The following is a 17,342-nucleotide window of genomic DNA, read 5'->3' as shown; positions in this document are numbered from 1 at the left end:
GCAGGGAAAAATGGAGACATGGTTCTGGGCTCAGCCAAAGTTCGGAATGGGATACAACTGCTTCACAGAAATGCACAACATTGTCACTGCTGGAGAGCTGAATCCACAGGGAGCTGCGTATCTTTGACAGAGCCCAAACCTGGCTCACGTCAGATGCCATGGTTCCCTGTACCTGATAGGCATTCAGGATACCTCCTGAATAATGTTTGTGTGCCTGATCGGAGGGTCATGTACCCTCAGTGACACAAGAACTCAAGGGAAGCTGTTTAGCAGGAACTCTTGCTTTTTGCAAAAGCAAAATTTCAGTTCTCTGTGGTATTTTGAAGGTGCAAGACAGTGGATCCTTAGTCAGCTTATAGCAGTGTTAAATTTGTTCTAACAATGAACTTTTTGAAATCAGTGATGAAATTGGTAACTTTCCTAGAGAGGTGGATAACATTCACTGTAGCAATTGAGATGTATTATGCTTAGCTTTTTTAGTACACAAATTGAGAATTACATTTAAACAAAACAATTCTTACACATAGTTAAAATGCTATCTAATTTTTCTACAATAAATATAAAATTTTCTGGGGTTCATTGAGTTTGTCTATAATTATCATTCCTTAGAGTGTATAGGTTAAATAAACATGCTTTGGAAAAGGCATCAAAGTACAAATTATATGGCTGGATGCAGCTAATTCAGCCAAATACTGTCAGTTCTAAAATTATCCAAAACATTCAGAAGCTGAGGAACTATTCCTTTATGTTTACACCTGCTTGGGGTCTGCACACTATTTACATAGTTTTACTCATGCTGACTTGCTGATGCCTCATGGAAACATTTAGAAAAAAACAAATGTTTTATTTACAGACAATTCTGTCAACTATCATTTTTTTCTTATTCTCTATTCTTTGCAACTTGGGAAAGCCTTCAAAATCTGAGCCTTCAAAATTCATTTGTTATTTACTTCTTATTCGTTTCTCAAATTCATTCTCCTGTCTGTGATATCTCAGTTTCCAATGTTTCCAAGAGGCATCAGTAGGTCTTAAAGCAAATATTAAATTACATGATAGACCATACTGTGCCTTTCTATGGAATTAGATATCTGATTTTCAAAAAACATTCAATTTTTAACCGGGAAAACCTTGTCTTTTCACTTTTTAGTAAACACTAGCATATAAAAATATTTTTAACTAAACATTGGCATGAGAGTACCTTGGTAGCAATTTAGAGAGAGACCTACAAAGTAATTCATGTCTTCCTTGTCCTTCTCATCTACAGCTGTTGAAAGATGTAAGACTACAAAATCCACCAATACATTCTCTAAATTTTTTTCACTACACTTGCAGCAAAAAAAAAAAAATCCTGCAAAGCAAGTTCTCTGCCAATCTAACTTTGGCCTGGTCTTGATGGTTCATGACTAATCATGAAAATGGACAACATTCATGAATTTGCCTTCTTCATGCTGAGACTGACAGTATTGTTCTCAGTTTTGATTCCTTCTACGACTTGGAAACCTACCCAAGAGAAACAAGTACAGAATGCCTTCTTTCAAATGATGACAACTAAGCAACTACAAGACCACAACATTTGGTACCTTAAGAAACTGCTGATTTGGAACCAAAATTTCACTAATAGCCATTTCAATCATCTTGATCCAGAAACCATTCAGAAAAAAAAAAAAAAGGATTCACATTAATTTATTGAAAATATTGAAAAGATAACATTTCTACCAGGAGATGTTTACAGCTTAGGTAAACTCCCTTGATGTTGTATTCACAGAGTTTTGGGGGCTGAGTGAATTGGGAATTTTATTTCAAAGCGACTCTAAATCTTCCTCTGAAAACTAAAAAAAAATGTTCAAAGCTCTTAAATAAACATTGATGAGCTGCTTCTTTAAATACGTACACATTCTCAGACCTCCTTACTTCACTCTTTTATCTTGCATAATACTTAATGGATGAGATGCTTCATTCCACAAGTTGAAAATGTTAAAAATTTTAAAAATGCTATTCCTTCTAGTTTTAGTATACCGCAAAGCCACTGATAGCCACAGGCACTATGAGTGACGTATGGCTGAAGAAAAATGTGATTACTGCTGATAAGGAACAAGAGACTTTCAAATCCTTAAAGAGTCAGAAACTCAGCAAATATGATCCCCAGCAGCAGATGCCTCTCAGACTGACAATCAAAGAAAAATGGTGGAAATGTACTTGTTGTGGCTTGTTGCCTCCTTCAGCCAGAATGGTGGAGAAACTAAATAGTTCTAGCATGCTGTCTGTGTGAAGAAATCCTGCCTCTCTGAGGAACACATAACACAGACACAGCCTGAACACTCAAAGTAGATGAGCAGTAGTTTTCCACCACGGAAAGAATGATGTTACTGTGACTCACCTTGTTTGGTAAAATATACCTTTATTCTGGAAGCATTTCTCTTCTGAAGGCTACCATGCTGCTATAAAGAATGCTTGTTGTAATAACAAACAGCTTAATGGAGCCGTGGTACCTCTGCCAAACCTCAGGCCAGAAAGAGTATATTAATGATTCTTTATGAAAAGGAATGAAACATATGCAAATGTGAAACAGTTCATTCCTCTATTAATATATTCCTAGAACATGAATGAACATAATTTTAAAGGTCAGTATTTCATGGCACAGTGCAACCCTTACCTTGTATCCTGATGATTTGATGTGCACTCCTCGCTTGGTCAGTGTAGATTTCATTCGGATGAAAAAAGAGCGCTCTAGAGTGTTGTCAGTGGTTAGTAAACTGGGGCTTGTAGATTCCACTAGGGAATAGAAAAAAGAAAACATATACACATAATTTAGATTTTATACATCCCCTCTAAGCTATTTTTCAGGTGCAATCCTTGAACTCACTAAAAATAAATGACTGATAGATGCTAAGAGTGTTGTAATCAATTTACCTCGTTTAGAAAATGTTTACGTAGGGAAAAAAAAAAAAGAAAAAAGAAAAATACATGTATACTCAGTAAGTCTCATTTTCAAGCTATTTTTCCTATAGGATTTTTAGCAGAGATTTGACTTATTAACCCTTTCCTCCTCTTTTTTATACTTAGAGTTATTTGGTTAGGTTTTGGTATTTTTTTAATCTGGAGAGCTCTTCAATGTACTGTAATAGAGAAAATCTCACTAAAGTAGCAGGTCTGTCTGCTGAAAGAGGCTACAAACAAACTCTACTGTGGCATTTTATTCCATGGGCTTGACTCCTTGCTTTCAGTGACACTTAGGGTAAATCACTGCCTTTTTGAATGCCTTTGTTTCCCTGTTACTGTAGGTTAATTATTATCAATAATCACTGAGCAGCCTGAAGGCAAAAATGCTCATGTAAATGACTATTATTATTATTATTAACATTAATTATTAGTGGCTAATTAGTCATTAATGGAGTGCATTCATAGTCTAACTGATGTGGTTTCCTCCTTGAAACTATAAATCTCACCTTTGTTTCTCATTCCTTCAACTCTAACTGCTTTAAAATAGTAAATAAATTCTCTTAGTACACCTGACAGTATAGTGGGAGTAACATTAGGCAGCACTGAGACATCCCCTATATAATCTTTATTGTTGTTCTGGCTCTGATAACCCACAATGCCACCCCCCTCCCTCCCCAAAATCTTGGTCATGGGAAAATTCTGCAGGAGGCTGACAAAAAGAAGGCTTGTTAGAGGTTAAGTATCTTTTCATTTCCGTGAGTAATTAACACTGAATAGAAAGTTCTTTTGAAATTATTTTGATAGCATCTTGCAGAATTTACTGAACTAGGGGTAGAAACTATTCCAAATATTTGAAAAGCATTTGTTATGCAGCCAAGGGAAACACCAAAACGTGTCCGTGAGCTAAGGATTATCTCAAATTGTCCTTGCTTTAATGTGGTCACATTTCTTGCTATTTGTGACATTTCAACTCTATTGTGATGAAATAACTGACAACTGTGTCCCCTTTTTTCAGTGCCTCTCTTAAGGTTTTTTGTTTTAGAGAGTAGGAATTTGATGTCATTTTAAATGTACAGCTCTTTATCACTCGAGGGAAAAGCAGAGCCATGTTATATTTAGTACTTTCATTTCTTCTGATTAAATATGAATTACTATGAAATTTTTCTCATCATCTAACACGCCATAATACGCCAACAGCTTTTTAATACACTATATAAGCACAAACTTCTGCTCTAAGAGTTTAATTTGCCCCTCTAATCCAATCACATCAACCTTATTTCTCTTATCAGAGATTCCCATTTTGAATTAAATGAGCTCATTAGTTTTAATCAAAAGCAGAGAGATCAAAACTTAAACGTAAATGCTTTAGATCAGAACTGTCAGTCAGCCGTGCAGTTCTATTTTACTAAAACACAAGATCAGAGACCCTTAGAACCAATTTTTTCTCGTAAGGGATGCCAAGAGCTTGAAGATGCTATATCCTTCTTTTTTTTTTTTTCTTTCTTTTTTCTTTTTTTTCTTTTGCTCCCAAGGACAGATTATACATTTAAGGTTAGACTTAATTTAGAGTATTTTTTTTCATCCTGGTGGATATGGAAAAGTATGCCAATCCACTACTGTCTTTCTCACATATTGGTGCTAGTCCTTGGAGACCTGAACAGATGTGAAGCCACCAGAATCCATGCCACAAACCCGTCCTCAGAAAATTCAGTTCTGTTCTGCCATATCATCTGAGAAATGAAATTTTCAAAGGAAAGAAATGTGTTTCAGGATCCGAGGTAGCAGAGCCCTAGACAGCAACCAGGGTCACAGGAATGGTAGAAGTACTGGTAAGAGGAGGATCATTATTAATTATTACTGTTATTATTCAGTATCTGCAGTGCAGTACTTAAACAGTACATTAAGAAACCACAGCATGGGCGCTTCCTGCTGTGTGAAGAAATGCTAAAATCAGCCTAACAAGTGTAGTTGTTGTAGTCCAGCACATTATGCTCTAGTATAGGCAGTAAGCACAGTACGTCCTCATGTGTTTTAATGGTAATTACCTAAACACACAGAAGTTATGTTAATTAAAAATACAATACCTTCTGCTTGAAGAATAATCAAGCAAAAAAAATAGATACATATGTACCATTCCCAAGAAACTGAAATTAAAATTATTCTTTCATACACATTTCTGTGTATGAAAAGTGAGATCTAGTACGAGCTGCATTAAGTACATGACATTGACATTTGCTAGGGTCTTGTCATCTTCCATCATGAGCTTAAATATTGTTGCTAATATCATGTGTTCAAAATCTATATATATCTGTAAATGAATGTTACAAAGTGGATATAATATTTCCAGGAGAGTGAAACAGTCTGTCGTATAAATATGCATTCAGAAGTGTTTGATTTTCTCTAACAGAAAGTACCTGAGAGTATATCTGTGAGATGGGATTAGTTACCTAAAAGTCCAGAACAGCTTATGAACATCATTCTGAATTTCTCTCAGGAGAGAACCATTATGGCTGATAATACAAATCTGCATGCAGAGTTGCACCAGCCCGCAGCAGAAACCGTAACAATGCGAACTCTGATTATGCGGGCGGCATTTTAAAAATAGGATGTGTACAGAACAACACGATGTCAGTGAGATTTGCCAATGTCAGTGAGATTTGCATAGATTTATGTGGAATATGGTCCATTATGAGTTCTCCGGAGTTGATTTTAAAATGCCTATCACTCAGCCTTTTCGTATTTTCAGTTATGTCAAAGGAGGATAGTAATCTGAGGAAAATCAGAATGAAACCATCAGCAATTCACTTTTTAAGATTTTTTTAGTATTATTATTATTTTGTACTTTTAGTACCTGAAAATGCCTGAAATAGCCAAGGTCCACTTTTCTTGATATTGCAGTAACTAAATGTATCTTTTACACTGAAAAATATTGCTCTTGGACTGAATTCACTGAGTCTAAACCTAATGTTAAGTTATAAACCTCCAAAAGTATGCATTTAGAATGCTAATAGTATGATAAAAGTCACTGCACACTGAGTGTGAAAGAAAACACTATATGCTGTCGGGCTTAGAAGTACAGCAAGTAAGTCGAGATTACCTTTGCAAAACAGATAATGGCATTAGAGGCTGAGAAAGCACTTGTTTTTGTGTGTCCTTAAATATCTTCAACAGGTACTACTAAAGGAATAAACCTCTTTTCTTTCCATTCCCAAGCTGCTACTATGGTACGAGGTTTCTGAGCACAAGGATTCTTCATGCCTTTTCAAAAGCCATGAGGCTGCAACTCCCTCCTTTTTCAGTATAAAAGTGCCATAAACTTCAATGTGCCATAAGCATCAATGAAGAACCACAGAGCCAAGTGGGGAGCCAAATATGTACTAATCCACAAAATGACAGTTATCTCTTCCTCAGCATCCCAGTATTTCCTTGTGAAGCAGCCTTGCAGCTCTGTTCCGGATGTCTTGGGGATAATTTGAGCCCAGACCTTGCAAACTGTGCAACTTTGCTCAGTGCTTAACTTTACACACTGGCAGAGTTCTGCTCACTGCACTGGGATGGCGGGTAAAATGCATGTAAGTATTTGGAGGACTGAGCTCCACGGCTTTGATGCTCCATGATTTAGAAACGTCCAGTGGCTGTTGCAGCCTGCCTAAGTTCATGCTATAGAGCAAAACAGTGAAAAACAACACAAATTATTGCTATTGCACAGCAATAGCACAAGTACCTTCCCCATGTCTGATTCACAAGCACATTCATATTCAGATAAACAATTTGTCCCCCAGGAGAGAAGAAGCTCCAAATTTGATTTATATCTTAAAAAAAGGAAATGCTGCCAAAGCAGTCTAAATAAATCTTCACCAACTTCTGGCTTTTTTTTCCCTCACATGCATTAAAAATAATTGAGAGAAGAGGAGAAAAATAGCATTTGCCCACACAAAACAGACAAAAGAAAGACATCTCATTCATAGGAGGGCCAAAAGTTACAGAGAAAGAAACAATAACCAGCAAGCAAAAAAATCATTAAGGAATTTAGAAGGCTTGGTGTGAAAAAAAAGCTTATGCTTCAACATACAGGAAATTCTGGATTTGGCATAATTTCAGGACATTCTCATCTGACATTAATTTCTCTTTCTTGAAAACAGGTGCCTATACTGCTTTGAGATACGTTTTCAAACACCAGCTCTTAAAAGAGAAACAAAATCAGACAGAACATAAACAATAGGAAAAAAATAGGGATTTCTTCACTTATGTCCCTCTTCTAAGCTTGCAAATCTCTTTCCACATTTTCCTAAAGTCTGATAACTCTTTGCATAGGCAACTGAGAACCATTATGTTCAGATGAATAATTGGGTAACATAAATCTATCATTTTCACTTGGAATAGATGTTTCTTTGTAAATGCTTTTATTTCTTTCTGTGCAGTTTATTGCCTGTAACCAGACATTAAAAGACTTTCTAGGAAAATTTAACCTTGAGCAGTTAACTGTCCCAGTTTTTCTCATATTATTGCCTCTTAAAGTGTGTTTTTAATCAGAAAAATGACTCTCAAAATAGCATTGTTTCCAAGCTCATTATCTCTCTCAGTAACTTAGACAACAAATTTTATCATTTTATAAACTAAAAGATTTTTTTTTCTAACACTGGCCCAGCAAATACAATTCAAAAGCTTCAAGGTAAAACAATTTATTTCCAGTAAGTTATTCTGAAATTATACTTAGCACCTGTGCAAATGCATGTTTTTAAGGGGAATGGGTTAAGTCTGACTGCAGACTGAACATGGGCAAGCACTGCAAGTTAAAGTTCACACAGCAAGGTGCTGAACACTGGACTATTCAGACAAGGAACTCGGGTGTGTCTTGGGGCATGAGCAGTGCCCCTGAAGATCAACAGATGGGCACAAACCTAATAATTTCTATAGCTGCTCCAATGATCTTACTGGAGTGCTCAACATTTGCAAAATCAGGGACTACATAAACAACTTTGTTGAAGTTGTGGAAGGAAAAGAACAGGTTAATTCATTCTTCCATGGAAATACTACAATGCAATATTAAAAGGAATAAACTGTAGGAACACTATTTTTGCTGTAACCTATTACGGTTATAAATAAAAACCTGAATTCCTGAATAAACAGATTTTGATCTTCATGGTACTTCTATCAAATCTGCCATGACTCTTCAATTTCAGTTTTATCATTTAGTGAAATAAAGCTGAGAAAGTCAGGCATCAGGATTGGGGATTTTGGTTACTTAGTTTCCTTCTTTCCTTTTTTACAGGGAGAATAATCTTGAGTTCTAGCTAAAACCTGATTGAAAAGAGAAAGGTTCAGGGCAGCTCCTCCAGAACAAATGGAAAGAACAGTGACTTCCGCTATACAATTTATTGCTAGGTAATGTTTTCAGGCAAGATAACAAACTGTCATCCTACCCCCAGGATGAAGACAATTCACTTTTCATGACCTATAAGCCTACTAGAAACTCAAAGGCATAAAAACTTTAAACCCTCCTGGACTTCTTTCAAAGAGTGGGCCTTCTAAAGTTTGTCTGGAGGGGTTTCTAATCCCTTCATATTTTCCAAACAGACAGCTGATGGGCTTTATCCCAGATTGCTTCAATTAGTTTGTCTTTATGTAAAATTTTTAACTTTTTAAAACTAAGTTGTGTTTTAAAGCGTTTTAAACTAAGTTTCTAAATTAACTTTGCAGTTGCCTGAGATGTGCACAGTTATGTCACCAGACCCCCAGAAGACCCATGTCTTCTTGGAGCAGCAGATGGATGCCGGGTATGACTCGAGAAGCACGAGCTCTCTATCTTTGGGCAACCCATCCTAGGCTAAGAAGAGTCTGGCCAACTCCCATCTGATTGAGTATGAATACTATGAAAGGAGTTGGATCAAGCTTCTGATTACTATTTTATCACTTCTAAAATCTTGCCTGGTCTGCTGCTTAGGGCTTGGGGTGTACGTGCCAAATTCAGGCTAACATAAGTCGTCACACCAACTTTTCAAATGTGCTTGGGTTATTCCCCAAAATACACCACACAACACTAACAACCAGCAAAAGTAAGACAGATTTTTTTGAAGATCTTAATCTTGTTTTACCTGCGGTTAAGCAAAACTGTACGTGCATTTATTGGCAAAACTAATTTTAGTTTCACATACCAACATGCATATACGAACAATGCAGTTTTAATATGCACACTACATTTGTCTCTGATTGCTCAGGCTCAGTGTGCAGATTTTGCAAGGGCAAACACTGCTGCTTGCAAACCGTATTCTGGGCACACCAAAGACTGCACCTGCAGAGAAGTTAGCCAGGTTTTGAAATGCTACCCTGTGCTGCTACAAATAATGATCTTATCCTACTTGTTTTTTTAATCTAGCCTAGGTATAAGCACTGGCAGTAGTAATGTAGGACAAACTAATAGAAAATCCACTGATAGACTTTTCTCTATTATACAGAGAAAATGTTGAACGTTCTACTACTCTTGCAGAACTAAAATGATCTGAACTACTCCTTATTTGACTAATAAGTATTACTCCATTGAATGCCTCTCAAAACTTCTTTTACTATTAACATTCTTCTTTTACTCTAGAAACGTGTCTTATTCAGCTACTAATTCCCAATATAGGCAACTTCCCATTTAAACTTTATCCCACAAAATTCTTTACGTGTCTGGTAAAATATAGGCCAGGGTAGAGCTATAAATAAAATACTGTCTGGATGAAGCTATGAATAAGATTTTCATCACTCCTATAACTTTGAAAGATAGATTTTACAACAAATTTTGGTAGGTCAGTGATCTATGAAATACATATAGGTTTTCTGCCTGTTTGAAAACAACATAATAAACATTTGCTATTAAAGGAACTAATCAAAGCTGGAAATTTTAACTCTGAAAAGCCCTTTGGAAATGTTACACTCTACTGGGCTTCAATCCATTATCTAAACACTTGCAAATGTATCCACATTCATCCAATGGACCGGAACAACTCTGGAGGAGCTGTTATGAGTGAGTGAGCAGTACATAAACCATAGTGGGCATAAGGCTCAAACTTCCTCCTACATTTTAACATTTAAAGTTATTTTATTTCAAGTAAAGGAATACTTGACCTGCTGGCTTGGTTTCACACAAGGTCAACAGCACTTACAAATCTGAAAGGCTCGGTGATGGTCACAAAGAAGACTAACACAGCACCATCATTTCCTTACCATTTACCTACACCCCAACAATCCTAATAAAGTCTTAAGCAGAATACAGCTGAGGGCCAGGAAAAGAGAGTGCAGGATCACAAGTAATACCATTTCTATTCTGTTCTACACAATGGACATAGGGAAAAGGCACTGGGAAAGGAAGAAACCCCTCAGGAAAAAAGGTACACAAAGGTATTACCTTTTAGGGCAAAAAATTTCCTGAATTCCCTGGGGATGTTATGGGCCTGTAAGGAACACAGCCCCAGCCCCAAACCCTCCCTTGGGAGGGGACTGGTTGGCACAAAGTAAACGATCATTCTCCGACTGAGGTTCTGTACCCTGTGCCGAACACTATTCAGTGCAATACTGCCATTAAATGCTGATGCCATCCTCCCTCTTTCATGTCCTAGAAGGATCAATGGAGATTTTTTTTTTCCCATCTTGCTGGTTTTCTGCTTTTGCCTAGTAACTTGTGAATCATTAGCTGACACTCCAGAGCATAGCTGTGAAAATAACTGTGCTGCAGAGCTGCCAATAATGGCCCACTGAAGTTCCTTCTCAGCACATGGCATAAAAAAGCCTCCAAGAAGCATAAAAAAAAAGAGCCCCTTCTGATGTTGCCTAACATTGCCAGCCTGCTTGAGCTTAAAAAGCACAATAAAGAGGTTGCTTTCCAGATTTTCATATGCCAAGTGGGAGGTGCTTCTTGGTGCAGCTTTTCCCGGAGGGAGAGCAGAGCAGTTGAGCTGCCGCATGCTGCTCGCAGGCGATGTCTGGATGATGCCACTCCGGGGGAACATACACAAGTGTCAAAGTCAAGCTGCTACGAGCGGGTGTTTCCACACTTGGTGACGTGGCACGAGGGAAGTTCGGGAGAAAAATTGGGGATCGTAAAGATTTTGAGAGCACATGACATCCAGCCACAGCTATTACGCAGCAGCCTGCGCGCGCCAAGGAACTGACAGCATGAATACAAAAAGGGAGAGTTTTAAATCTTTGTGGAATACCCCTGCAAAAATAGCCACCTGAGGAAGCTATTTCTTCCGAAAATACTGGCTGTGCTGCTGGGATTTTGGGGAGATTCTATTTTCAATACCTGTGCTCTGGATCTAGGGAAGCAATGCTTTTATCGTGACTATAAAATGGTTATGAGCCAATTCCTCATATAAAGGAGTCAGTAAGAGTAGGGCTTTTTTTTTACGACAGACATGATGTCAGACAGAGGGCATCAGGACTTAGTCTTTGTACTACAATACAAAATAACAATACATAAACACCTTTGTGAAAGCAGCTTGAAACCCCATGTTTTCTATTAAAAAGTCATGTTCAATCTTCACTGTTGATAGAACAGAATAGCTAACACAGAGAACATTGTATATCAGAAAGGTCAATAGTTATTATGAGCTACAAATATATTTTTTTCCATCCTTCAGGCTGTTTAGCGCATATCACAGCATGAGCAGCTGTCTTCTTTAATGCTTTTAAAATTAGAATCCCAAAGAGGAAGAAAAAATTACATTTGCAATGATTGCTCTTTGCTTTTGTAAGTTTACTTTAATACACTATTTTATATACATGAATCTTCCGTGCAGCCTAACCAAGGGGCAATAACTGGGTGCTAGTATCTACTGGATTGCCATATCAATGCAGAGAGAATCCTGCCAAAAATCACTCTGCACAAATTGTCTAACCTTGCTGTCTAACCTTTCCAGGAAAGCACGGAGCTACCGCGTACGCGTTTAAACCAAGAACAGGTACAAACACACAGAGATCACGATAACAGCTAACACTTACTGGCCTGGGAGCAATGAACACAGAGGGACAACGGATCTACCACCTTCCGCTCAGACTCTGGAAACGGTGAAAAGGGGTGGCGAGTTGGTCACATCATTTTATCTTTTACTTTTTGTCAGTCACGGTAAGTAGCTGGGTTCATCTTCACTATCAGTGACTTCCTACTGAAAAATTGCAAGCACTTTTCCATTCTGTTCCTTGGATTTCAGCAATATGAGCTCTACCAAACTGTTCCCTTTCCCAAGTATTTGCCCTATCCAGTTGTCTATTTCTGTGTCCAACAGGAACTTAAAATGACATTTTATAAATGTTTTGAAGCGTGGAAGACAAATAATCCTCGTCTTCTTTATAAAACAACTTTTCAGCTCTTTTACAAGAATCAATTCACTAACCAAAAAATCACCATCACCAACTACATGTTGTCAAAGAAAAGAAGAATAAAAATGGTGAGAAGAACAAAATTGGTGAGAAGAATATTTTTCCTCAAAGGGCCTACTGGTATCTGCATTGCTGGACAGTGGTAAAAGGTATGGAGGCATGTTTCTAACTCCTTGACACTATCAAAAGTGTCAGGGCAATAGGCAGACGCTTTGGGGCAAAGAGTAAAAGGCTGCACACTTTGCAGTGTGAGTAGAAGCCCTGCTCTGATACCCTTTAGGAACAATTTTTCCCAGCTGCCTGGCTTCATAGTTCAGAAGACAGTCAAGGAATACTTCTAAAACGTCAGAAAATAGATCATTTCACATACTCAGACAAAATCTAATTATCTCTGTCAAAAAACAGTATGACTAACACTGTTATTTTTAAAGAAAACAAATAATGGAAAAAATGAAACAATATAGACTCTCTCATCCCTTGCCTGAAACAAGTCACACTTAAAAATATCCTGTGAACAGAAACATTACTTAAACATGAAAACACTCATGTCCTCAGCATTGTGCATGCCAGATGACTTCCGAACACTACTAACGTTTCTAGAGCCACAGGACGCGTTGTGCAAAGGTTCCCTCTCATCTATCAAACAGAAAAGCCATGACAGAGCCCAGGTAATGCAAAGCCGGGCAGGCCACTAACGCTGCCACTACTAAAGGCAGCGTGAGGACAGCAGCAACGGGAGGTAGCTGACAATATCGGGATGTTTGCTATGTCGGCAGCTACCTCCAGCAGCAGTTTTCATCTCCAACACACACGTTCCTGGCTGCAGAAGGAGCAAGTCCAACTCTCCAGGTTTCCTACAATTTTGCCCTTTATTATGGTCCTTCCCCTGCCCATTTTCTCCTTAGGGCAAAGCATTAATTTGTATCAGGGACTATATTCCTGAGATGCAGTGAGTGACTCCTGGTTGACTGTGTAATTCAGAATTTATAGGTTTATTTGTTTATGCAGAATTTATCCTCAAAGCTCAAAATAAGAAGAAACACATGCTATGGTAATTCAAAGAGAGTTAAGAACAAGTGTCTCCAAAAACAACTTGAGACTGCAAAAAACGAATACCTGGTATTCCAGCGGACCGCAGTCATGCATTTTTCTTAGGAAACAACTCACTCAAATTATTTGGTGCAAACAAATGTCAGTGAACCGGACATTCTATTTTTATTATTGCTTTCCTTTATTTATTTATTTTGCACTACAGAGTTAAAAAGATTTTTGACAGACACAATCAGAATCTGTCATATTATGCAGGAAACAGCATTTTAAAAATCAGTTCACAGTGCAGGTATTTTGGCAGGTTTATCACAAGGCTTGAAAGGTAAACACTTAATAGAAAGAATTTCAATACTTCTCCTTCTTTGCTTTATATTAACAAAGAGAAGAATAACTTCTTTTACCCATAATTCCCCCTCAATTCAAACTTTAAGAGCAACAAAGCCAAAACAGAGATAATATTCAATGACAATCAATAATTGAACTCTTTTTTTTTTTCTCATTTTTCTATTGCTAGTATTTGCAAATTGAGTAACTTGGAGAAGAACTACTTAGACACAGCCAGAACATTGTATGATTGGTGAAACTTCTATAGTGTAACATTTGTTAAGTTTTTTGAGAGTTATAATTTTTCTACATTGCATTTTCACAACCCTGGAGCTCGCACTGTTTTTTTTTCCCTCCAAGTCTGAAGATCACCCCATGGATTAACAAATGATTGAGGATTCTCTCTTAAAAGACTCTTTAAAAAACTGTCAGAATCAGCCTGAGACAAAGATTTATTATGAACTATTTAAAGGGCTTAATATATGTATCCCCAAAGAGCCCTTGGAGCAAACTAAAAAGGAAGAATGGAATTCTCAAAGAATGGGAAAAAATCTCCAATGCCCCACTTTCTTCACACCATGATTACTGTTTACTCAAAGGATAAAATGCCTAACCTGTCACATGAAGCCTTCAGAAGCCATATTACCACTGATGTACAGTAAAAAAAAAACTCAAAACAATGAGCCTGGCAGTAATATGCCTAAGAAAGGCAGCTGTAATTTGCTTTCTAACCTGTTCAGTAACACACTAATGTGGATACATCTTGTAGAAAGCGCTGATCTCCTGACCCACAGAGCAATCAAACGACTGCCAGAGTGCTTGCTGTCACACAAGCTGTGACCATTACCTTAATTATACGTTACCATATAACAAACCTTCCCTAATGAGCAACTCTTCCCCCACCTGTGTGCCAGCTAACCCTTCTGTCCTTGAGGACTACCACTGCAGATGATTTCAATTTGAAATTTGAAAAGGATATTTATATGCATTCCTTCCAATTGTAATAAATAGTACATACTTTAACTAGGATATTTTACTAAGGTGGCAAGACAATATTACAAACTTATGGTAAAGAAAGGAAATGAGAAAGAAGTCCATAGTACATTACGATAAATTTTAAAGACAGCAGACCTTTCATGTTTACATATAAATATATCTATATTCACATATTCTTTTAGATCTATAGAGGTATATACAATGCTTCTCAGTTTATTTTCTTCAATAGTCTGACTTTTTTTCTGTATTTTTGTTTAGTAGTCTGATATTTAGAAGATTGCTACCTTTATTACAATTTACATGATGTCATATCCTTGTGAACAAGTGAAAGAAAGATTTCCTTTACCTAGAAGTTATCTGTGATCTATCGTAGATGCCAATACTGGTAAAAATGGGAATAGAATGAGATAAAGGAGTACGGTTTTGGCTTTGGCTTGCCTGGGCTATTAGCTCTCTTTTTATGGGTCAGTCTCCAGATTTTATCTGTCCATGCTAAACACATGCCTAAACTAAGCAAATCAGTGGAAAGAGTCTGCAGACTCCCCCTTTGGACATCTGCTATGTGTTTTACTCAAAGACTGAGTGTCAGTGTAGAAAAATTTACGGATGTAGCTATTTACATCAAAAGAAGATCAAGAGGAACATGAGAAGGACCTAAATACCAATTAGAGCAGACAGTTCAACAATAAAGCAATAGATGAGATTTCATGTAAACAAGTGCAAGATGTAGCACACTTTGGAAGAAACTACTCCTGTATATTGAGATGTTTTAAAATCAGTCAATAAAAGGATGTAAAAATATTCTCAGTCAAATTTATTGCTTTGTGTGGAGATGTTTATGACTAAAATGTCAAATGATATGTTAGAATACATTAAAAATGGCTCCAAAATTAATAAAGAAAACATTATAACATCATACAAATTAATTGCATGTGCTTTACAGTACTGTAATGTAATTGCATGTGCTTTACAGTACTGGACATCCTGTATAAAAGACAACAATGGACATTTCTGGAAAACACAAAAAGTCTAGAGGAAGGGCATGTGAAGAAAGACTAAGAAGATGATAAATACTTTGCTTTGAGAGAAGATAAATATGAAGTGATGCAATGAAAGTATATAAAATAATGAATGTTAATATAAGAACAAGGAGATTTTCAAAAAATTTAAGGGAAAACACAGTTAGAGATAACAAAGAGAAAATGATAAAAAAAAAAATCCTCCACAGGATGCAATCTATGTGATTCACAGCCTGAAGAAGTTACAGGGAAAAGAACTTCAAAAAAAGGATTCAATATCTATGAAGATAACAGGAATAACCATGCTATACTAGGTGTAATAAAATGTACATGAGATATCAAGTGTCAACAAATGCGGTACAGTTACACTTCCATAAATTTTATGTGTCATTTGGCAACATTTAGTACTAGCTCCTTGAAAAGACAAGCTGCAGGTTAGAAAGACAATGTTCACTCATATACTATATAAATTCCTGTGTTCCTAAGAGATTCTCCTTCCATATAAACATCTGCAGCAGAAGATTCCTCTTGTTTACTCACCCACAACCAAATTCCCCTTAAAATTCCCCTAAGGTTTCTAAGTAATCAGTAGCAGGACACAGAAAAAATTGGAGTCTCTCCACAAGGAATATACTGCTCTGACCTTCTCTGTACTTTGATTGTTGGCTTCTGATTAAAACATTCTGATGCACTTTCTCTAGAAGTTTAAAATAACAGCACTTTCCATCAGAAACACCAAAAAAATCATATGGTTTATACAGAAAAAGAAATCTGATCCCCCAAAGAACTTCTTGAATATCCAAGAAAGAAAAAGAAAAATGAAGAAAGAGAAAAGGAGAGAAGGGAAAAAAAGGAAGGGAAGAGAAAAAAGAAAGGAAAAACTTTCATAACTTAAAGCTGTTTTGTACCAAGGCAGGACAAAATTCTGAAGCCAAGATCTGTGTTGAACTCCCAGCTAGTGGGTCTCTCCAATGCAGCATATTGCATTCACCCCATGTTGAAGTGAAAAAAACATTTTTTCACCATGTCTACATTGGAAAGAGTAGGTCATAACCTCCTAGACAGAAGCAAATTAAAAACCCGCTCTGACACCACAAGACAATTCTGCAATCATCTGGAGCCTAACCCTACTCTCAGCCTTTGCTTGGGATCTATAAAAGGTGGACAAATATCTTCACAGGTGCAGCGACAATCTGCTCTGTAACTTCCTGAAGTTTTTTTCCAATCTAGCAACTTCATCTTATTTTCGCAGAATCCCAGCCAGCACTCTCATCTATGCCAGCATCTCAACCAGATATCAAAGCAAGGTTTACAACATTATTACATCACTGGAGCTGGAAAAGGTAGAAACATTAAATACAGATCTAATCTACAAATTTAGTAGAACAATTGAAGGGTCAATTGCTCATCTCCTTAGGATCTGTCCAAGAAATAGCAATAAAGTGATCTGAAGGAGGACCTGTCCTCTGAGGTCTAGAGGAACACACCAGCAACACCTGATCACCTCATGATCAACATACAGGCAGGAACTGACAAATCTAGTAACAGCAGCATGAACACTTGGTATTCAATCCTAGTTCCACTGAAACATATACAAGCCTTCCATGGACTTCAAACGAACATGCTTTTATTTCTGGTTCTCATGCACTTCTA

General features: G+C 37.1%; 1 protein-coding gene across 2 annotated transcripts in view; it reads right to left on the bottom strand.

Moving 5' to 3' along the window:
- NPAS3 (neuronal PAS domain protein 3) overlaps nt 1-17,342 on the bottom strand; it is a 565,719-nt gene that overhangs the window by 54,716 nt on the left and 493,661 nt on the right. For both annotated transcript variants that reach the window (XM_088529242.1, XM_088529243.1), the window contains one exon: nt 2,654-2,772. In XM_088529242.1, coding sequence (XP_088385368.1) covers nt 2,654-2,772 — 119 coding nt within the window. The remainder of the gene's footprint in view (nt 1-2,653; nt 2,773-17,342) is intronic.

This window comes from Tinamus guttatus, unplaced genomic scaffold (genome assembly GCF_059628265.1).
Source record: "Tinamus guttatus ecotype Peru unplaced genomic scaffold, ASM5962826v1 Tinamus_guttatus_pri_ptg000327l, whole genome shotgun sequence".
Lineage (NCBI taxonomy): Eukaryota > Metazoa > Chordata > Aves > Tinamiformes > Tinamidae > Tinamus > Tinamus guttatus.
This window is presented reverse-complemented; position numbering and strand designations above follow the sequence as displayed.